The sequence below is a fragment of the Coloeus monedula genome (assembly GCF_965178545.1).
Source record: "Coloeus monedula genome assembly, chromosome: 4".
Classification (NCBI taxonomy): domain Eukaryota; kingdom Metazoa; phylum Chordata; class Aves; order Passeriformes; family Corvidae; genus Coloeus; species Coloeus monedula.
Genome location: NC_138784.1, coordinates 74552686 through 74575546, shown reverse-complemented (window position 1 = coordinate 74575546; position 22861 = coordinate 74552686). Strand labels below are relative to the sequence as shown.

Sequence of the window (22861 nt, the reverse complement as noted above, 5' to 3'; positions counted from 1 at the left end):
GAAGGGGATTTGTTGGAATGTAAGACTTGATAAAATCTGGAGGGCTCCATTTCTAAGGAGTCACTACCTTTAGAAGTTTCCAAATCATGTTTCCTGTGCACTTAACAGCACCTCAGATATTTTTTTTTTACTTAACCCTGATCCTCTGCACATTACTCAGACTCAAACACGAACTTTAGGCAGTCAATATTCCAAGTTCCCTCTGCCAGCTTGAGTCAGCCTTATTGATTTCTCTGAAATCAAGTATTTTAGGTTTGATTCAAAAAGCTAAAGGCATCAGCTCTCATTATTTAGCACTATTTGTGCCACAGGAGGACTTGACATTTTCTATCTACTTCACTAATAATAAATAACCCTTACACTTTAAAATACCACATATTTTTCTTAACCTATTTGGTGTGATTTAGCACAGTTTAAATGTAACAAAGTAATCTCATTTTCACAGTCCTTTTGCTTCCCAAAACCCACACTCCCTGAATTATCAAGTGCTAATTTTATAGTGTGCAGCCACAAGACATTAAAGCAAATTTAAAATAAAATGAGGTGATTATTATTATTATAACTCTACAGATACACTAAAAGGGGTTATTGGTGAGATACACAGGGGTTCTGAGTCATACACTGAGTTTTAGATCAATTTAGTGATGTAGTTTTGAACCCCAGCAGCAGCTGATGCTCAAAGACCAAAGGACTTTGCTGTCCCCTCCCAACATTTTCAAAAGAAACAGGACTTAAATTCGACATCCAGCACCTTTTATCTTGACATACCCTGAATTCAGCAGCAGCTTGGCAGGGTTACTCCCATAAAGCATCCCTGCTACACTCATGCACCTGGGTGGATGCACATGTCCTGTACCTTGTGCACTTCCAAGGACAGGGAATTCCTGGGATCTGACAACTGACCATCAGCAGCTCAGAGCCACCAGTGGAGAGGAATATTCTGATATCAACAGGCAGCAAAAGTCCATCACCACCCTCCCTGATTAGTCCCTAAAGCATTTTTTTTATTTAATAACAGAGCAATCCCACTTTTATTTGCATTAAAATAACTGGAGGAAACAGTTAATTCCAAATTTGCTATCAAGACTACTGCTTTCAATTATGGAGACTGTAGAAATGAACAGAAATACTTCATTTAACATGAAAATGTCAACCTACTGCTGCTCTCTTCCCCCCACTCCCATCAATCCCAAATAACAAGAGGCAGAAAACTTTGCAGTGCCCTGGACACACCCCAGAGCATTTAACTTCAGTCTTTGCATCCCAAACAACATCAGCAGAGGGAAATCAGGAATTTTGCTTTTCCTTCAGCCCTGTGGGGTTTTTCTCACCCCAACACACCAACTCCTTGTTTTTCACTTTCTCTCCAGACTCTGAAATCCAAGGCAGTGATCAGGACATCACGGGCACATCCCAGTCCTTCCCACCTGGCAGAGGGGAGATCCCAACAGACCCTGTGGAGATCCAGAGGGTGCCAGGATAATTTCTCTGCCCCACTCCTCCTTCCCAAGGTCACGTCCTGTTGGGAAGTGACTCTTCCTTCCAAATCAATGAGCACTTGGCTTTCTCCTCCATCCTCCAACCCTTTTAATTGCTGCTTGATCCTAATGAAGTGTGGCTGATGGTAATAAATGGAAACCCTCCCGGCCTCAATATCCAACATCCAGCACTGTTCAGCTGCGTTTGCCTCAGCACCACCATTCCCTCCATCTCCCACCCTTCCCATTCCTCCCCCTCCAGCCTCGAGACTGCAGACATCTGTTCCTCAATTGTCTGGTAATAAACACACTCTATAAAGCATATGTAAAATGATTATTACCCCGAGGAGCCAAGTGCCTTTCAAATGCCAGCTGAAACAAATAAGCATTTAAAAAAAAAAAATTAAAAAAATAAAGACATCAAAAAAATCCCCACCAAACAAATGGTACGACAGACATCGCTCAGTCTGTTCCATATTCCAGAATGAAGAGCTTTGGGATTGCTCCTGGGATTCCTTCTTCAGGTGGGAGATGTTACTCCTCAGCCCAGTAACCCCAGTGCTGGTTGCCAGCAAAGGATGAAGGAAGCAACTGGACTCCTTTGGTAACTTTTATACTTTGGCACCTCCCATGAAATGTAATTAAGGAAAATCAGAGGTGGGTTCTGCTTCAATTTGTAAGTGCAATTAGTTTCCAGATGTAGTTAGGAAAATCTGTTCCCAGGAATCATCTCCTCTAGAACACCCCCTTGTCTCTCAAAAATTCACTCTTCGTTTATTCCGTGTGTGGTGCTGTCATTAATCCTGGTAATTAATTGGGGCCTTGGAGTGTCTCAGTTGTCCTTGTGGAAATTAGGGATCCTGAACAACACAATCTCACTTCCCAACTCTGGCTCCCTGCTCTAAAGGAATTCAAAGGCAAGGAAAGCTTTGAAAATAATTTTTAGGTATTTTTCCTTACACTGCCCATGGTTTTAATTAAGAGTTTCTCTAAGCAAACTTTGGTTATTGGAAAGGGGCTCATTTGTGCCCTCCCCAAAGTCTGACTCTGTGTTCTTCAAGATGATCTGGAGCCAAGCTCCAACTCAGTCCGTAAATAAGAAAGCATTAAAAAGTGGCTTTATAAGCAGCAAATTTGTCCCTGTGCTTGTGCTCCTCTGATGTGATCAGCGCTGACACTTCTCATACCACGAGTACAAACGAGAGAAATTCCCACTGATGAATATGAATGCTCTGCTTCCAACTCTCCCCTCAACATTTCAGGGCTGAATTATATTTTAAAGCCATCACTTTATGTGATGCTCAAGCTTTAAATCAGCACACCAGGGTCTGGTTTCTCAGTGATCCAGTTTGTTTAATACTTTCAGAAGCACTCGGCTGCCTCATAAAATCAGCAAGTCCATGCGGTGCTGAAGCTCCTCTGGCAACGTATTTATGGGACTTTGATAATAACAAGGGGGAAAAAAACCCCCTTGTAAATAAAATATTGATCATTTGAATTCAAACCAGATCCATTGAAAGCATGTACAGGGGACAGGGATGAAAGATGAGGGCGGCAGGTCAGAAAGAACCTCGAAAAGGAAAATAAAACAGGTGAAAACTTCACAGCTCTGCAGGAATCACCTCCAGGAGAGCTGGACATTTAAAACAGGACCATCTGGAAGAGGGCAACGAGGATCTGACCAAGAGATGATGATTCTATGATTCCATGTGCTAGAAATTATTGCAAGCATCAATATTTTAACAAATTCACCATACTGAGCATTTCAGCTGCTGGTGGGACAGACCATGGCTATCCCACCAGGAACAGAATTCCCTGTAGGGAATTACTGTCAGCTAAAGAACTCCTGTGATCACCCCAGATTCACTGCATCTCATTCATCCCCAAGTCACAGATCATGAGTTAAATCTCTCTGCACATTCCCTGTGTCCATCATTAAAATGAATAAAATCACATTAAAATGTTTTTTAGAGGCCTCTCCTACCCCCAGACTGCCCCATCCTGCAGGGAGAAGAGGGCAAACTGGGTCATTCCATGTTTTCCTTCTTTTCCTGCAGTTATTGATGAAATCCTCAACGCAAGGGAGTGAAGATGTTGCAGGTGGTTGGCACGAAAAATACACTGTACACAGATACCTTCATCTCGATGCAATTATTTTTTATGAGGCAAATGATTTCTCCTGCCTGTCTTGCAGGCTGGGAATGCAAAGTGAAGTGGTTGGGAGAAGTGCTATTTAAAGCAGAGCACTCGTGTTTCGCTCAGATGGGAGAAAAAGGGGGGAAAAATTAAGCAGGAAGGCAAAGAGAAAGAATTTAAATCAATGGGAAAGAGCTCACCAATAAAATAGGAGCTTTCACCACCCTCTGTGCTTGCAAGGTGTCCGTAAATTCATTAACGATTAAGGAATTGAAGTCCACATCATAACAGACACACCTTGAAGAACAACTGGCATCTCAAGTGTCCATCTTTTCCCATCATAAAATAGCTGAAAACTACAAATACTGCAGCAAATTGAATTCTTAGCACCTTTCTTTAGTTTAAAACAGACAGAGGTGGAAATGAAACTTGCTTATGGAATTCTCCACTTTGTTATGGGCAGGTAGCAATAACTAAACGCTTTTTTCAAGGCAAGAGCTTGCACACCACACATTTCAGGATGTTCTCAAGATTATTCCAGTATCTGCTGTTATGAGATCAGACATTTAAATCTGGAGGAATTTATGCACTTTCCATCTGTGTTTTTAAGTCCTGAGAAGTCACAAATAACCAGAGCTCTCAGCCACAGAGGTGTCAGGAGGAGATTCCTTCCTCTGGGGATCAGAGTCCAATTATTTTTTATTACTATTTTATGACTGGTTGGGTTTAGCACTGGAGAGAAGCCCCAGTAGTTAAGTGACTCAGGACAGTGAATTCATCCAAACACAGACAAGTAGGGAAATGCTCTCCCAAGGTGCTGGGACATGTCTGGGGATAAAGGAAAAGCCTCCCAGGGAAAAAGAGGTGGAAGGTTGACATGAACTGAGACAAACATTGTATTATTTAATTTCCACAAAACCAACAGGACAAATTGTTAGAAAAGGAGCAAAATTCAAGTAACAGAGGTGAACGACGCAGTGAGAAGAGGTTTATTAAAGGCTTGCTCTGTTTAGATTTCCAGCTGTGACAATTTTGGTAATCACTGGCTCACTCTGCACCAAGAATTAATTTGCAGTCCCCAGCCCACTGTTGTTTTATCAATGAACTCACCTTGCAGTTCCTCTGACTTTTTAATAAGCACAAAGAACAGCAACAAACCATTTGTGACAGGTTGCAAATACACTTCACCCAGCTCAGGTCAATAAATGACACTGGTCAGTGACACAGGGTCACCCAGACAGGAAATCCCACCTGGCATCACAGTTCAGTTTGAACAAAAGATGAAAAAACATTGCCAAGTTTGTTTTTTTACACCTGTGCACATCAACAACTTCAGAGCAACCCCTTTGCTCTGGGATCTCAGAACTGGAATGTGCCCAACATCTCCGTAAATCACAGGTTTAATTCTACTTATTCTAATTATTTCCAGCTGTACAAATGTGTAAAAAGCCAGATTTTACCTGAGGAGGGGGTGAAAGATGATGGTGATGTTCCGGGCTCCTGGTTTGCAGACAAACTTGGATCCGCCACCTTCAATTAAGTTATCATCTGGTCCTCCTGGAAAATAACACGGGACAAGTTGTCTAACAGATCTCGACATCCCTTGATTTTCAGATAGCAAGTGATAATTAAACATTTAGCAAGTGATGATTAAACAGGAATTAAACGCTTCTTTCCTGGTGAAAGATCAGTAATTAATGGGAGGATTCGCTCTCTGTGCCCTCCCCAAGCACTGCCAGGGCAGAGGGAACAATGCAGGTGGTGTTTGGAGGTGACTTTGGGCTCCTTATTCCAGAGTTAGGGACATTTTGGCACAAAACCCACCAAATCCAGGTCCTTCAGGCTGGGTAACAAACACCCAACCCCTTGCCCACGTGCCTCAGGTGTATTTTGAAGCCCACAGTGCTTGGGATGGGTTTGAAGAGCAGCAATTCCCTGAATTTTCCTGCTTCCAAGTGCTGCACCTCTAATTGAGGATGGCACAATTCCAGCCCTGTAAGGCAGCTTGGTTTGGATGTCAGTGATTGGCATTGAACTCATTTATTGTATTTTTAGCATTACTGGCTCTCTCAGGAGTTCATTCCCAACACTGAGTCCTGTAATTCCTGAGTGGAACTTTCCCTTCCCTGAGTTCCACCTGGGTACAAACGGGCTCTCAGCTACGGGAAAAATAAATTCGCCGAGTTTGGCAGCAAAACTCCACTCAGGGAACATCATTTACACACCACAGGCTGCAGGGTTTGGAGTGGCAGCCCTGAGCAGTGTCACTGTGTCACTCCAGAGTTACTTCCACAGGCAGCTCCTGACACCAAAGTACCTTAAATTTGGATATTGGAAGAGGAAAAGAGAGGGGAGGGAAAGTATCAACTTCCTGAAAGCTCTGCATGTCCTGATAGCAACGAAGTCCACTTGGAACCATTCCTGAAGAAAACATTTTTAGGACAACAGGCCAGACACCCCACACATAAACAAATCATTATGGGATGGTTTGGGTGGGAAGGGACCTTAAAGCCCATCCAGTTCTAATCCCATGGGCAGGGACACCTCCCACTATCCCAGGCTGCTCCAAGCTCTGTCCAACCTGGCCCTGGACACTTCCAGGGATCCAGGGGCAGCCACAGCTGCTCTGGGAATTCCATTCCAGGGCCTCCCCAAAAATGAACTTGGGCAAAGTTTGTATTTCCCACGTATTATCAAGCCTTTTCCACGTGAACTCTCCTTAAGGGCTGATAATAATAAATACAGAAGCTAAACACGTTATTGGGACAGCTTTAGAAGCAGGGAAATGACAAAGCTTTAAAATCAAAACTACCCCAGCAGGTTATTGAAGTTTTTGACCCTGACATCTCCTCTGCCTCCAAACAAAAAGGATTTCTCCAAATGGGGAAGAGGAGGAACACAACTGATGAGGAAGTGACTCCAACCTTCTTTTCCAAGGGAATTTTACATCCTTTAGAACAATCAATCTGCACAAAAAGCTTTTGGTGGCTGAATTTATTTGACCCTTCTGCAGTAGTGGCCAAGGACCAAGCAGGTCACCAACACCAGCACTTCCATATCCTAAAGGATCCCTCTAGGTCAGGAGAGTTTCCTACAAGAATTCCCATCACTGGTGTAGATTCAAAGATGTGAGATTAAAAGCTATGGCACTGAACTCCCTGTGGAGTGGGAAATCCTGGGAAACTGGAAATCTGCAGTCCCAACATTTCCAGAGCTGACTCAGCTCCGCGAAGGAACCCCGAGGACACAGAGCTCCTGGATAAATCCTACCCCAACATATGGACTTGGGAAGCACAAAGCTTCTGAAGACAAGAGTTTCTTAAACTTTCCTGATGGTATTTAGAAAGAGGCAGCTCTAAAAAAAAATCCGTGGATTTCAGCTGGCAGTTTAAAGAGCGAACCTGCACGACGTGGCGGCTTTAATCGGGGAAGAAAAGAGGCGCGAGTTCAAGGAAAAGAAAATTATTCACTTCCCCTGTTCAAGTCAGATCCTGCAATTTCCAGTGGGCTCTGTGTCTGAACAGAATTATTGAAGAACCCAGCCAAGCATGAGCTGCTGAGGCAGGGACGAGGAAACGCAGGCTCCAATTAAGAGCGGGGTGTTATTCCTGTTCCATCAAGTCACCCTGCGCTAATCAATATTATTGACTGGGATGAACTCCACGGCGAGGAATAAAACAATCTGTCTGATCTGCTGGGCCAGATGATGATAGATTTGAGGAGAACAGAACCCTGGCATCAAGAGAAAAATGTGCTTTTACATCTCCTTGGCTCTCAGCTTTCCACTGATAATCGTGGGTGCTCTGCAGGCAGGGGCAGGCTACAGGAGGAAGGAATTTTGTTTGTATTTAAATATTTTACCCAAAAAAAGATGCTGAGGTGTAAATCTTATTCTTGGTGATGCTTTGGACATCCCAGCTACAAGCCAGCAGTGCAACCTGTTAATGTCGTTGCTCCTCCCTCCTCCACTGCTCGAAACACTGGAGTTTTGTTGTGGAAGACCCTGGAGAGAATCCCTGACTGGAGAGGCAAGGATTCCTTTCCCTGTGAATTGGAGATCTCCACTGGGGACTCTCCCTCATCGTATCAAGGTCTGAAATGTGTTATTTGCATCGACCAGCCATGATTCCTCCACTGCAGCCCCCTCCCTGTGCTGGAGAGCCACCAGCATTCCCATAAAAATACCCCAGGAATATTCCTTCATCCTGATTGATTCTACCAAGAGCATCTCCTGCAGGGAGGTAATGGATCCTTCATCCAAATACCCAAAACTGGCAGCTCTGGAGAAAACAGGGAATGGAGAATCCCAGAATGGTTTGGGTGGGGACCTTCAAGATCACCCAGTTCCAGCCCCTGCCATGGGCAGGGACACCTTCCATGCCCAACGCTGCAGATGAAGGAAGGTCTTGGACCTGTGGGAGAGAGTCCAGAGGAATCCACGGAGCTGATCCCAAGGCTGGAGCCCCTCTGCTCTGGAGCCAGGCTGGGAGAGCTGGGAATGTTCCCCTGGAGAAGAGAAGGATCCAGAGAGAGCTGAGAGCCCCTTGCAGGGCCTAAAGGGGCTCCAGGAGAGCTGCAGAGGGACTGGGGCCAAGGCATGGAGGGACAGGAGGCAGGGAATGGCTTCCCAGTGCCAGAGGGCAGGGCTGGATGGGAGATTGGGAATTGGGAATTGCTGGCTGGGAGAGTGGGCAGGGGCTGGAATGGAATTCCCAGAGCAGCTGGGGCTGCCCCTGGATCCCTGGAAGTGTCCAAGGCCAGGCTGGACACTGGGGCTTGGAGCAGCCTGGGACAGTGGGAGGTGTCCCTGCCCGTGGCAGGGGTGGAATTGGAGGGGCTCTGAGGTCCCTTCCAACTGAAACCATTCCATAATTCCATGAGGAGTGGAAATGATGCCTTTTTTTCTCTCCTTATCAAATGACCACCAGAGATACAATTTGCAGAGCCTCTCAAACCAGAGCTGAGCTGACAAATTCTGCATTGTCGAGGTGCCCAGGAAAATATCTCCAACTTTCCCACCTGTCTGGAAGCAGCACGGTTGCAGCAGTTCCCTCTCAGGAGCGAAGTTTGCTAGTTTAATCTGCCCGGTAATAAATTATGAGGAACAAAAGAAAAACAAGGAAAACTTGGAGATGAAGTGGAATTTGTCACCGAGTTAATGACACCTCCTGCTGTGCTGGCAATGAAGTGTGCCCACCTGAATGTCACTGCCAGTGGTGACAGAGACGGGGCCATTAGTGACAGTGTCTGAAATGGAGCCTAAAATGTCAGGCTTCAACATGAAAAAGGGAGATTAGCAGGGAAACTGGAATCTCTGCAGGTGCTGAAAGTCAGAACAAACATTAGGAGAGCTTCAGTTTTCCATTGTGCTTGCTACGTTAAAATTTAAATGTTTGCATGGATATCTGCCATGTTTACAGAAAGTGTCTGAGAATCCCAGGATGGTCTGGGGGAGAAGGGAACTTAAGGATCATCAGCACCACGGGCAGGGACACCTCCCACTGTCCCAGGCTGCTCCAAGCCCCAATGTCCAGCCTGGCCTTGGGCACTGCCAGGGATCCAGGGGCAGCCACAGCTGCTCTGGGAATTCCATTCCAGCCCCTGCCCACCCTCCCAGCCAGCAATTCCCAATTCCCAATCTCCCATCCAGCCCTGCCCTCTGGCACTGGGAAGCCATTCCCTGCCTCCTGGCCCTCCATGCCTTGGCCCCAGTCCCTCTGCAGCTCTCCTGGAGCCCCTTTAGGCCCTGCAAGGAGCTCTCAGCTCTCCCTGGATCCTTCTCCCCTCCAGGGGAACATTCCCAGCCCTCCCAGCCTGGCTCCGTAAACCACCCAGGACAGGAACATCAGGTCCTGTTTTTCCTGCACTGGTTCACAGCAGTAATTCACTGCACTGGCACTCACACATTTCAATTACTTTCACATGGAACCAAACAGAATTGATCATCTCTCCAATTCTTTTCATGTCTTGAATCCTCAAACCTCTCTGCTTTCAGAGAATCCCAGGATGGTTTGGGTTGGAAGGGACCTTAACGCCCATCCAGTGCCACCCCTGCCATGGGCAGGGACACCTCCCACTGGACTGGGGTGCTCAGAGCTCCATCCAGCCTGGCCCTGGACACTTCTGGTGGCACAGAACGGATCATTTCAGGCAGATTTTTCTGTCTGTTCTCCTGTAATGATGATGTTTGTTCCCTCTGTCCTCTCCACTCCCAAACTGGCAGTGAGTGACCCCCCTCTGACCCGCACCGTGCTCCCATTCCCTCTCCTGGAATAGGAATGAGGGAGCTGAGATGCACCAGATAAAAAAATCCACCTTATCAAGATAGACAGGAATAAGCTCCAGCCAATACTTGATTACTCCCTTGCTGGAGGGGAGAAGCAATTTAGCAGAGGTTTCTGACAGAGGAAAGATTGCATTTCTTGTTTGCTTCTCTTAATCACCCGCTCTTCTTTTAATCATGGCCAAGTGGGAATTTATAGATCAGACCATCAGGAATAAGGGGCTGATGGTTAAAAACGCACAGGCACCCAGCTTTTCCCAAAATCAACAGAGATCAGAGCGATGACAGAACTCTGAAAGACCCAAAATCGATGGGGAATTAGGTGGTAACTACTTGTAAAGCACTGGCTGCTGTCAGGCCTGGGGCAGAGGAATCCGCAGGGGCAGGAAGGGAGCTCAGAGATGATTGAGTGACTCCAAGGGCTGTTCCCAGCTTCCAGTGCCTTGTTACCAGCCTGGACAGGGCACAGGGGACACCAAACTGGCACGGCCAAGGGCAGCAGCACCCTAAAGCCACAGGACTCCGTGCTGAGATCTCTCCAGGCACTTTGGAAATACTTTAAGCTCATCCTGAAGGTTATAAAGTTCATAATTTCCATTTCAGTATTTCCTTCAGTGATAAATTCCCAGCTATTCTCCCAGAAGCAGCGTTTGGGGTGATGGTCCCCAGCATGGGGTGCAGGGCAGGTTCCAGCCTAAAATTTTCCAGTGAAACACTACAAATGTTGGGCAGAAATTAAGGCAGAGGTCCTGGCTGGTTCCCAGTTTGCCTCATGGAGCAATGGGGTTGTGCTGGGGGACTGGGACACACACAAGAGTCCAGAGCTTCAAAAACAGGCACCAAACCCTGCTGAATTTGGGGCTGGGACCGTGTCAACCACCACAGTGACCTAAAAGTCCAAGCTGAAGTCAGAGAATCCCAGAGTGGTTTGGGTTGGAAGGGAGCTTAAAGCCCATCCAGTTCCAATCCCATGGGCAGGGACACCTCCCACTGCCCCAGGCTGCTCCCAGCCCTGTCCAGCCTGGCCTTGGATACGTCAGGGATGGTCAAATCAAGTCAAGTCTGATGGCTGAACCTTCACAAATCCTGTACAGGTACAAAACTGCGAAAGGAGGAGTGGAAGTAGTTCAGGATAAAATGATTGGAGGGCTGAAGCCCCTCTGCTCTGGAGCCAGGCTGGGAGAGCTGGGAATGTTCCCCTGGAGAAGGGAAGGATCCAGGGAGAGCTGAGAGCCCCTTCCAGGGCCTAAAGGGGCTCCAGGAGAGCTGCAGAGGGACTGGGGCCAAGGCATGGAGGGCCAGGAGGCAGGGAATGGCTTCCCAGTGCCAGAGGGCAGGGCTGGATGGGAGATTGGGAATTGGGAATTGCTGGCTGGGAGGGTGGGCAGGGGCTGGGATGGAATTCCCAGAGCAGCTGGGGCTGCCCCTGGATCCCTGGCAGTGTCCAAGGCCAGGCTGGACATTGGGGCTTGGAGCAGCCTGGGGCAGTGGGAGGTGTCCCTGCCCATGGGATTGGAACTGGATGGGCTTTAAGCTCCCTCCCAACCCAAACCACTCTGCGATTCTCTGACTTCAGTTTGGACTTTTAGGTCACTGTGGTGGTTGACACGGTCCCAATCCCAAATTCAGCAGTGTTTGGTGCCTGTTTTTGAAGCTCTGGACTCCTGTGTGTGTCCCAGTCCCTCAGCACAACCCCACTGCTCCATGAGGCAAACTGGGAACCAGCCAGGAGCTGGACTCTGGGATTCCAAGCAGAGCTGGAGTTTATTTTCAGGTCTGGAGATCAAACTCTGCTTCAAACCTGAAGGAAAAGTGACTTCCAAAAGCAGGAGAGGCAGATCTGGATTCAAGCCACGGGACTGATATGCCCTCTCCGACCTTGACCAGGTTTCTGCCCTTCAGTTCCCCAAAAGGGGGGAGAGATTGCAGCTCCAGCCTTCCCCTGGCAAAGCTCTTTTGAGAAATGTCGGAAAAAAGGAGCCAACGTTTTATTCACTGCTTTAAATTCATGCTTTGACTTCAGCTTTCCATTGAACACAGAATAATGTCCCAAACTGACCAACAATTCCAAGATTCCTGCCTGAAACAGCTCCTCCTGTGGCACACCCCAGGATTTGGTGCCTGATTTGGATGCAGCCCCCGAGCCCCTGCTCTGACATATTGCTGTGCTGATGTTCCCAGTCCCTCCCCACTCCCCTATCCTGCCTTGTCTGAGATCCAACACCATATGCATTTAAATAAGTTGCTCTTTAATGTTTCAAAACCTGATTTATTAGTTGCTCACACTCCATCTGCCTTGAAAAACTGCGCCGTGCCTCGGCTTTCACAGCCTGCACAAAAGGTTGGGGTTCAATTTGAGGCTCCTTTATCATTTGATCACCGTGTCAGCCACATATGTAAAGTCTCCTTCCAGCTACAGAAATTGTTTAAAATGCATATTTCTCCTCTTTTTCTTCTTGTTGTTGTTTTTTCTTTTTCTCCTCTCCCCCAGGCCACACGACCGAGCAGCAGGCACTTTGATTAATGGATTTGTCAACTTGCATATTTAGGGTTTTGTTGGTTTGCCTAAAACTCCCGTGTGCAGATCCGAGCTCTTCCAAAGCGTGGCTGCAGCAGAATCCCTTATCCCGAGCTGGAAAACGCGCTGGAGCTAATGAGCTGTGATTGCTCACACCCTGCATCCACTTTTCCACTGTTCTCTGCTCTGAGCTTTCTTCCTTTATCTTATCTCCTGTAGCAGCAAATGGCTCCTACCTGAATTTTTTATATCCCTGACATGTTTTCTATTCAGTTTTAATGTCAGAAAGGGAAAAAAAACCCACCACAGTGAGCTAACAAAAAGCAAGTGAAATAAAGTAAGATCTTTCCTGACACAGTGTCGTTTGCTGGTTTATTTTCTTACAAGCTGTTTAACTCTTAAATTCCCATCTTTCTTTCTTTTTTTTTTTTAAGCTTTAGAAGCTCCAGGACATTTTTAGACAAAGGAACTGGCTGGAATTACAGAAGGACAAAATGGTTTGGGTGGGAAGGACCTTAAAGATTGTCCAGTTCCAATGGGCAGCCTGTCCCAGGCTGCTCCAAGCCCCAATGTCCAGCCTGGCCTTGGGCACTGCCAGGGATCCAGGGGCAGCCCCAGCTGCTCTGGGAATTCCATCCCAGCCCCTCCTCACCCTCCTGGCCAGCAATTCCCAATTCCCAATCTCCCATCCAGCCCTGCCCTCTGGCACTGGGAAGCCATTCCCTGTGTTCCATCCCTCCAGGCCTTGTCCAAGTGACAAATAAAACGTTATGTGGTCTTCTGGAAGAAGCAGACATGGAATTATAGAATTATTAAGGCTGGAAAAGACCTCGAAGTTCATTGAGTCCAACCAAGAGCTCCAAAAACGCTTCAGATTTTACCATGATGGTAAAAAGATGGAAAGAGGATTTTGAGGCTGTCACACACCTGGGATCCAGCAGCCCCCAGGAAAGCTGTCATGGGCTTGTTTTCCGTGTATTTATGAAGGAGTCAGTTCTAATGAAGATAAATTTGCCACTCTTTTGACAAGTGTTGAGAATGTTACAAACCTGGCATGTAAAACAAGGCAGAATAAATCCTCCTTGGTGATTCCACACCAGGATGCCTCCAGAAATTTACACCAACAAAGCAACGTCCTCATCTGTGCCTCCGCTGTGGGGAGGAATTCATTTTCCAGCAATATGCACAACGAGCCCCACTAATAACCCAGCTCTTCCCCCCAGGGAATGGCAGTGGATTGTCCACAAAATGCACGGAGCCGCTCCCTGCACGGGCAGGAACGCTCAGCTGGCTCCGAGTGGGACCTGTCAGGCAGCATCCTTCAACCTGTTCATCCATAATCTCTTTCTGATGGCTTTCCCCACCTCCTCATCCTCCTTGCTTTGTTTGGCCTGGAATTCAATCAAAGATGAATTAAGACTTGAGGAAACAACCCCCACAGTGGTCCTGGTAATTCCAGAGCTCTGGGTTAATTTTGTTACAGCTTTTATTTCTTGCATTTTCATGCAGAATTGCTCCCCTTGAGACTGTCACTGATATTGGCACCAAACCCCAGGGGCTGCAACCAAACTCAACTGCCAATAAAGAGGAGGGGACTCAGCCCTCAGAGACATCAGAAATTGCAGGCAAACAGCCAGAACTTTAATCACAACTCTTTCAAACACAGCCGGGGATTTCGAAACGCTGTTATTGTAGGATATGACCCTAATTCCGTGTTAATCAAAGCCACTGGTGGCACAAGAATAACCTGGTGATTGAATAAAACACCATTTCACAGCAGCCACTGTGTCAGGATCAGGATGTTTCCAGTATCACAAATTCCAGGGAGAAGGCTGACCAGCCCTTTCCACATGTTTCTGTCCACTTCTATCACCAGGAAATTTCACATTTCCCCTAAATACCAACCAAGAACTCTGTTTTATAGAAAAATATTAATTGATTTCTTTATTTTTCCTTCCTTTTTAATCGTTGCTTCAGCTGCAAAGGTATCCAGGATAAGAAAACTGGAGCAGGTTGTCCAGAGAAAGCTGTGGCTGCCCCATCCCTGGGAGTGTCCAAAGTCAGGTTGGAGCACCCTGGGATGGTGGAAGGTGTCCCTGCCCGTGGCAGGGGGTGGGACTGGATCATCTTTAAGCTATTTTTCCAACCCAAACCATTTGATCCATCTATAAAAAGCTCAAAAAGTACACGTGGAAAAAAATTCAGTTATTAAAAATTGCCTTGTTTTTAATTCCACTTAAAAGCTTCAACAGTTAAAAGTTAAAGAAGCCAAATGTGAACATTTCAGCTTCACCAGAAAAACCATTTCATTTGTGGTTCTTGCTGATTCAGCAGCTCCCAACTACAGGAACTGAGCAGTTGGGAAAGTCTGAAAGTTTGGAATCTTGATCTTGTAATTACAAAATTCAAGGAAATCTGTGCTCTCCTGTTCAGCTGCAGGAAGCAGGAGCAGCCACTGGTACAGGGCAACCAGAAGTGGCAAAAGCAAAAATTCAACTCGACATCAAGCAGGTATTTTCAAAGAAGGGGGAGAAACAGCACAACCCGAAGTTATTCCAACACCTCGGAGCACATTCCGGGCTGTCCAAGCTCTGTTGTAACTGCAGCCTGAAAATCCAGCGTTCCCTCTTTAAAAACAGATGGAAGTCATTCCACACTGCAGCAGAGTGGGGAGTTCAGAGCCCCCCCTGTGCTCTGCTCTTCACCTTCCAGCTTCAAACAGCCACAAACTCACTTTGAAAACCTCGGCTCATCAAGAAAAATCAGAAGATGCCGAATCTGAAGGAGGGAGGGAGGATTCCAAGAGCTCTTCCCCCCACAAGGGCCACTCACAGCTGGGGAAGACAGACAAATGTGACACAGGAAAAGGGATGGGCTGTTTGGAGCAAGACTCAGGAATAAAAAGTCCCACAACACAGCAGAAGCTGCAGATTTGGAGTTTCCCACCTCCTCCCGAATTTTGAGGCTTGTATCGAACTCCCCTGCAAGGTGCTCATGGCCACTGAGGAATCAGAGAATCATTGATAATCTGAATATCCTGAGCTGGAAGGGATCCAGGGATCCAGGGGCAGCCCCAGCTGCTCTGGGAATTCCATTCCAGCCCCTGCCCACCCTCCCAGCCAGCAATTCCCAATTCCCAATCTCCCATCCAGCCCTGCCCTCTGGCACTGGGAAGCCATTCCCTGCCTCCTGGCCCTCCATGCCTTGGCCCCAGTCCCTCTGCAGCTCTCCTGGAGCCCCTTTAGGCCCTGCAAGGGGCTCTCAGCTCTCCCTGGATCCTTCCCTTCTCCAGGGGAACATTCCCAGCTCTCCCAGCCTGGCTCCAGAGCAGAGGGGCTCCAGCCCTGGAGCAGCTCTGGGGCCTCCTCTGGACCTCTCACCCCCAGCCAGCTGCTGGAGTAAAGATCTTTCTCCATTTGCAGGAAAAAGCCCAGATGAAATATTAGGAGAAATCAAAAGAAAGCTGTGAACAAAGCACTGTCAGAGGAGGACTTGGGCTGATCCGAAATAGGTTTAGGGCATTAAAGCAAAGCCACGCTCTGTAAAGGAGCCACAGTAAGTGATGAATTCCTTGACTGTTGAGCCATGATTATGGCTCGAATTTCAGTTGGAGAGGACAAAACTCCCCCCAGAATTCCCAAAATTCTGCTGGCAGGGAGCTGAGAGCAGCAGCAATGCTGGGAACTCTGCGTGGAGGCTGCTCCCCATTCCCAGAACACAACGGGAGAGGCCCCCATGGAACCACCAAGGACGGAGGTGGAAAAACATCCCTGTGCTCTCCTGGGAATGAAGGACAAACCCTCCAAGGCACTGGAGGAGCTGCCTGGGTTTGCTTCCACTTAACTCAGAGACTGCAGGAAAGAACAGGGAAGGGAAGCAGCAGAAATCCGAAAAATCCATTGTCCAAACGTCCATTGTTCCTAAAATAATGGGCTCCAGGAGCAAACCTGCCTCAGGTGCTACTTCTGACACACTTAACACACCTCAAGCCAGAGCTCTGAGCAAACCACTGCTATTTTTACATCTCTTTTTACCACAGAACACCCTTCCCTAATGACAGGTTTACACATATCCCTGTTCAAGGCATTTGTGCTTCATATTTTATATAATTTTTTTTTTTTTGGCAATAGATCACATGTCCCAGTGCTCCACACTTCCACACAGGCTCCTTTCCCAACCATCTGCTTATTGAACTAATTCAAACTATTATCAGTTTTACCTCCAAGAAAAGAGACACTCCAAGCTTCAAGGAGAGCTCCAATTGCACCAAGAGAGGGGGGGGAATAAAAAACCAGCACAAAAAAACCCAGTCTAACAATGAGAGAAATGTCAAGAAACAGAAATGTCAAATCCCTTAGGGTGGGGGAAAAAAAATAAGTTCCAACTCCAGCTCATCTCCAAGCACTGTATTTTGTAATGAAATTACCACTCCATAGTCTTTCCTCAGGGAAAAGCTGCTCCAACTAATCAGAGTGTTGTTTTTTTAAAGTTCAAAACAAACGCAGGGTTGTCAATACAGAATTCATGCCCTGGCTGTCAGGAGCTGCCTTTAACTCTTTGCAAGCAAAAAAAACCCTCTGAATCTTGTCACCAAAAGCTGCAAAATGGCTCCATATGGAAACAATTCAAAATATCTCAGCGTTCTCATGGATCCCCGGACTGGTTTGGGTTGGAAAGGACCTTAAGGACCATCTCATTCCACTTCCTGGTGGACCAGATACCATCATCCACGTGGATCCATAAAACCTGTCTCTATTTTCCATGTAAACCTTGGAGAAAAGGGACTTAAACAAAAATAGGAGCATCCTTTTCAGAAAGAAACCTAAAAGTTGTGTATTAAGTATTAAATAAGGTTTGTACAGAAGGGTGACTGTGAAGCTCTTGGAGTTCAGCTCCTTCATCCATGATCTCCTTGTGTTAGCCAAGGGATCCTTCCTCCTTCCTCACCTTCTACCTGGCAAACTCAGCCATATTCCAAGAGACTTTTTATTCCAGCAGCTTTGTCAGCGTCCAGGTAACAGCCAGAAATGGAAAAATGCGGCAGACAGAGATGGAAAACCAGACCATGATTTTTGTTGTAGAAATGAAATCATCAAATGCACCTCCTCCTCCCAGCAGATAAATCTGAAAGTGCTGCATCTCTTCTGACTGGCTTTTCTCAAGGAATTGCTTTTTATTAGCAAAATCAGCTTTAAGAGTGAGTAGAATTCTTCTGGACTATTCCCTCATTAGGTTTTACCACCTCAGGATCTCAATTCTCTTCTTTAAAACTATTTACACCTGGAAATATTTTTTTGCCTGTGAATGGATGCATTTAATTATTGATGAAACCTTCAAGTTCCTTAACTGCAAGCCAGCAGGATGGTTTAACTTCATTTCTGGGATGACACCAAACCTGCTCACGGTGCTGGCACTGAAGAAGTGAAACAGCTACAGCTGAAGACACTTCCAGATGTTGGGGCAGAGCACAGGAATCCACAAAATTCCTCTCCAAAACCATCCCAAAGCAAATGTGGAGCAAATAAAATCCTCCTGCCTTCAAAGGAGAACAGGAGCCTCTGCACCCAGCCCCAGAAAGGCAGCTCCTTTTTGACCTCTACTCCTCACTGCATTTAAATAAATCTGTTTACGGCTGTTTGGAGACCTGAAAACCAAAGTCTCAGCCTGCCATTAATATTTTAATTGAAGCCATGAATATTCATGATGGGGTTGCTTCTTTAGAGGACAAGATGCGATAATTAAATAATTCTAATATGTAAATGTGTTCCTGTCATGACACCTTGCCTTCATCTACATTACAAAACTGAGGCAATTTTAGCTCTTTTATTATTTATGTAATTCTGGTTCGATTGGCTGATTTTTTTCTTCTAGACTAACTCGAGCTCCTGACACAGAAGGCAAATCTCAGTTACTGGTTCAGTCATTATGGACTATTTCAAAGTCATCTGCCTCCCCTGACTTTGGCATTTCGGGAGGAATTTTATTTATCATTATTTTGATACGATCCAGTTTCTGTTTCTGAGCTAATTCCAATGGTGAACACCTGGTATTTTTCACAAATCCAGGAGAAGGCAGCAACCCCAAAGTCTTTTAGGATTTCAACATTTCTTAGACTTCAGTACCAACAAAAAGTACCTGGGTCAGGCTGGACGGGGCTTGGAGGAACCTGGGCTTGTGGAAGGTGTCCCTGCCCATGGCAGGGCTGGGATGAGTTTTAAGGTCCCTTCCAACCCAAGTTATTCTGGGATTCCATGAAAAATGTTTGGTTTCTGTGAGAAACAGAGTAGCAGCTGTTTTCTAAAACAAATCCATTTCTTCCCTTTGCAGCTTTAACCAACAACATCGAACTCTGGATGATTCCAGCAGGTTTTCCCTGTAGTTGCTTTGAAATCCTCCCATTTCCATACAAACGAAAACCTAAAGGATTTCAAGTGAGGACAAAAAGCTTGAAAGGGTTGCCAGGGTCATTAATTCACCCTTCAGCTCCTCCACAAAACCTCCCACATCTCCCCTTCACACCCACCTTAAGCTCAAACCCAGTTCTTGCCTTCACTCTTCAGACCTCACTGCTCCACTTGTTAGAAACATTTTTTTTTTCCCATTTTTAGGTTAAATTTCTTTTTGGCCACTTCATTCCTGTCTGTGGCAACTCCAGTTTTCAGTCTGGAGCTCCTTCCCAGCCCTACAAAGTGCCTGATATTTTGTACAGGTAACAGAATCAAATTCCAGCATGAAACAGTCCTTTTTTCCCCAATATAAACAGCCAGAAACTACATCCAACATTTCAGAGGACGTGCACAGCGATATTAAAACTTTCCAGTTTCTGCTGGGCAGCTTGGAGTAATTCTGTAACAAACAAGTTTTCCTCATCCCCCAACCATTTCCCAATGGATTAGCTCCAAGCTGAGCTCAAATCAATTCCCAGGTGCATTCAGTATTATGGAATTTCATCCCTTTTCCTTTGACCCAGCTTCTGGAGGTTATTTCATCCTCACCATCACTGTGGCCATCACTACAAGGATTGACAGTCATTAAAACACCTCCTGAAACAAACCTAATGAGAAAGCAGAGTCCTGAAGGACACTGAAAGACATCAGGTGACAAAATGCCAATTAAACACCGACATCGTTGGAGGATAATATTTGACACAACTTGTGCTAATTTTACATAATGCAACCTCTTGGAATTGAAGACTCTGAAGGACAAAGCCAGGGAAGGAGAATTCAGCACCTCAGACTGGAGAGTGCAGGTCCTGAGGGAGGGAAGGAACCATTCCCAAAAATAACTGCTACCATAAAAATCTCAACAACAGCTGAAAAATAAATGTTAAAATCAAGTGAGTTTGGCAAGAACAAATCCTGCGGTAAAAGCAGTGCTATGGAAAGAGCTCCTGCTCCATCCCAGCTCCAAACTGGACACAGAGAAAGGCAGATCCTTCAAAGCTCTGTGCCGCCCTTGGCTCACCTGAACGTGACCTTCCTGCTTGGAATATTTTCCACTCAAAGCCACTTCACTGCCCAGTTTGAGGTGGTTGCCACACAGCTGGAGCACTCGACTTCAGCTTCGGACTGGTGTTACTGGACTTTTTGGGGGTGACAGTTTGACAACGTTGATGTCCTGCCAGGTGAACCAGATGGGTTCATTCATTACCTCTCCTTGGCCTTATTTGGTCCCATTTCCACGGAGAGGGGGAAAAAAAGGAACTTGGATAAGTAATTAATCTCTTTGATTCCCTTAGAAAATAAAGAGCCATGTGCTGGAACAGAGCAGTCCTTGCTGAAAGTCAATCCCAGCCAATCCCAAAGAGTTGATCAAGTGATCTGGAGCTGGGAAAGGAATCACAAGGACCTGAGGCAGTCAAACCACAGAGGCTTTCCCAAAAGTGCTCTGGGAGTTTTCCAGTCTCTTCCAATACAAAATCATGGAATGTTCTGAGCTGGAAGTGACCCCCAAGGAGCCTTGAGCCCAGCTCTTGGAACACAAAGATGCTTCACATGGATCCCATGGAAAGGGGCCAAGAGCTGCCATGTGTTTGTGTCGTTGTCATAAAATCAGAGAAGATCCTGAGTTGGAAGGGACCCACAAGGGTCAAGTCCAATTCCTGGCCCTACAGGACCACCCCAACAATCCCACCCTGTGCCTGAGCATTGTCCAAACACTCCTGGAGCTCTGGCAGCCTCGGGAATGTCACCATTCCCCGTTCCAGTGCCCAACCAATGTCTACGATCATTGCCACCACACTCAGATGGTTCCTGGGGAGCTTCACCGGCTCTGGTTTGGTTCTCAGGGGTACCACCAGGACAGACCCATCCTGGAGCCTCTCAACCAACCATCAACCTGCACAGGGTTTATTCAAAATGAGTATTTTGCTACATCCCTGCTTTCCCTGAGGGTGAAGAACATCCTTGATAATTCCAGCTCATCCACAAAGCTTGGAGAGAACAATGAAAATCATCCTTAGAGTGACTCAGGGCTTCAGCAAAGCAGGGTATGGGATGCCTGCACTCCTCAAATCAGCTGAAACACCAGGAAACCAAAAATATTTTCCATCTCCCAGCTGGAGACATATCTCAGTGTGTTTAATTCCAGATTTCCTTCAGGTGACAGAATCGTTGCTGATTTAAGTCTGCAGCTCTGGGCTGAGGCACTCGCTCAGGAGCCACTTGGAAATCCAAGTCCTTCATTTCCAAAATACAGCTTCAAAGAAAAAAATCAAAAAAAGCGCAGTGGAGAGAAGCACCAAAGATCACTTCCACCTACTCCAGTATTTTCCCACTGAATGAAGAAAATGAATGCAAGGATTGAAAATTCCAAGCCAAAGATGAGGAGGAGCAGCACTGAGGATTTCATCAATGAAATTGTGTGAGAAACAGACAAAAGAAGCCATAGGAATCATTTAGGTTGGAGAAGACCTTTAAAATCATCAAGTCCATCTATTTATATATAAACCCTTCAGAAAGCAGGGAATACTGAGAAGCTCATGGATTCTTTACAGGAAATTTTAATTTAAAAGCATCCTATCTATGAACAGGTAAAAAGCACCACATAAATCTTGGACTAAATCAACCAAATGAAAGAAAAAGGTGCCTAAGACAAAGAAACCGAAGAAAAAACTGAAATAACAAGTCTGATATTGCATTTATAGCCAGAGGTCTGTTCAAAACAGCAGAATCCCTGAAAATTCACCAAGGAAAAGCAGTGAGAGGTGCAGGTGTGCTGTGGGCAGAGACATCTCCAGCTCTGAACCCACCTGCATCTCCCGCTGCCAGCTCTTGGAAAACTTACCCATCCTTGGCCTGTTCCCCTCATGGATCCCAGGCAATCACACAGTCCGGTCATATTGAACAGTTCCTCCAAATACACACACACACACACATATATATATTTATATATATATTTATGCACACATCAGTTCCTTTTTTGCCTAATTAAATCCAGCACTCAACACTGGATAACAAGATGTTGATTAATTTACTGATTTGATTCCAACACTTCCTGGCTGCGTCAATCCCCTCCCTCCAGATCTCCAGAATAACCTTCACTCCTCTGAAGGAGGCTGGGGGTGGCATCATTTCCTTCTCCTTTTCACATGTGCAGATAGGACAGTGATCCAGACATCCATCGGGAGGGACTGCAAGAGCAAGGAACTCATTTTCAGCCAGTTTGCTGCACACACCAGCTGAATACACAAAGCTGATCCAACGGGATAAACCTGGGGAAGGTTATTCCAGCCCTCACTGCAAGCTCGGCACAGCGAGGAAAAATCTGAGGCATCAGCAAAGATTTGACCATGGTGGTCCGTGGTATAAAAATCCAGCTGTGCATGGACAGAAATGTGCCACAAAGCCATGGAATCAGAGAACATCCTGAGTTGGAAGGATCATTGAGTCCAGCTGCTGGTCCTGCACAGGACACCCCAAATTTGGAAATAATTACAGAATCCCACGTTTGGGTGCAAAGGGACCTTAAATCCCATCCTGTTCCAATCCCCTGCCATGGGCAGGGACACCTCCCACTGTCCCAGGCTGGTCCAAGCCCTGTCCAGCCTGGCCTTGGGCACTTCCAGGGATCCAGGGGCAGCCCCAGCTGCTCTGGGCACCCTGTGCCAGTGTCACCACTCTCACAGCCAAGAATTCCTTCCCAATATCCCACCTAAACCAGCACATGGAATTCCAGAATGGTTTGAGAGTTGGAAGGGACCTAGGCACGAACACCTTCCACTACCCCAGGCTGCTCCAAGCCCTGTCCAACCTGGCCTTGAAAACAAAAATAATAAATCACATCATTTCTCAGAACACGAGGGGGCTGAAGGAATCTGTAGGAAGCCAAACATTGTTCTGCTTTTAGAGTTTGCAGGATCGAAAACCGACCTAGAAAAAAAAATGTCCAACACTTCAAACCAGGAAAAAATGAGAATTAAGGATTATAACCTTATAATTTTTGTTG

At 46.3% G+C, this 22861-nt stretch overlaps 1 protein-coding gene across 2 annotated transcripts in view; it reads right to left on the bottom strand.

The window, feature by feature from the left end:
• EXOC4 (exocyst complex component 4) overlaps positions 1–22861 on the bottom strand; it is a 291482-nt gene that overhangs the window by 144382 nt on the left and 124239 nt on the right. For both annotated transcript variants that reach the window (XM_082281122.1, XM_082281123.1), the window contains exon 10: positions 5075–5171. In XM_082281122.1, coding sequence (XP_082137248.1) covers positions 5075–5171 — 97 coding nt within the window. The remainder of the gene's footprint in view (positions 1–5074; positions 5172–22861) is intronic.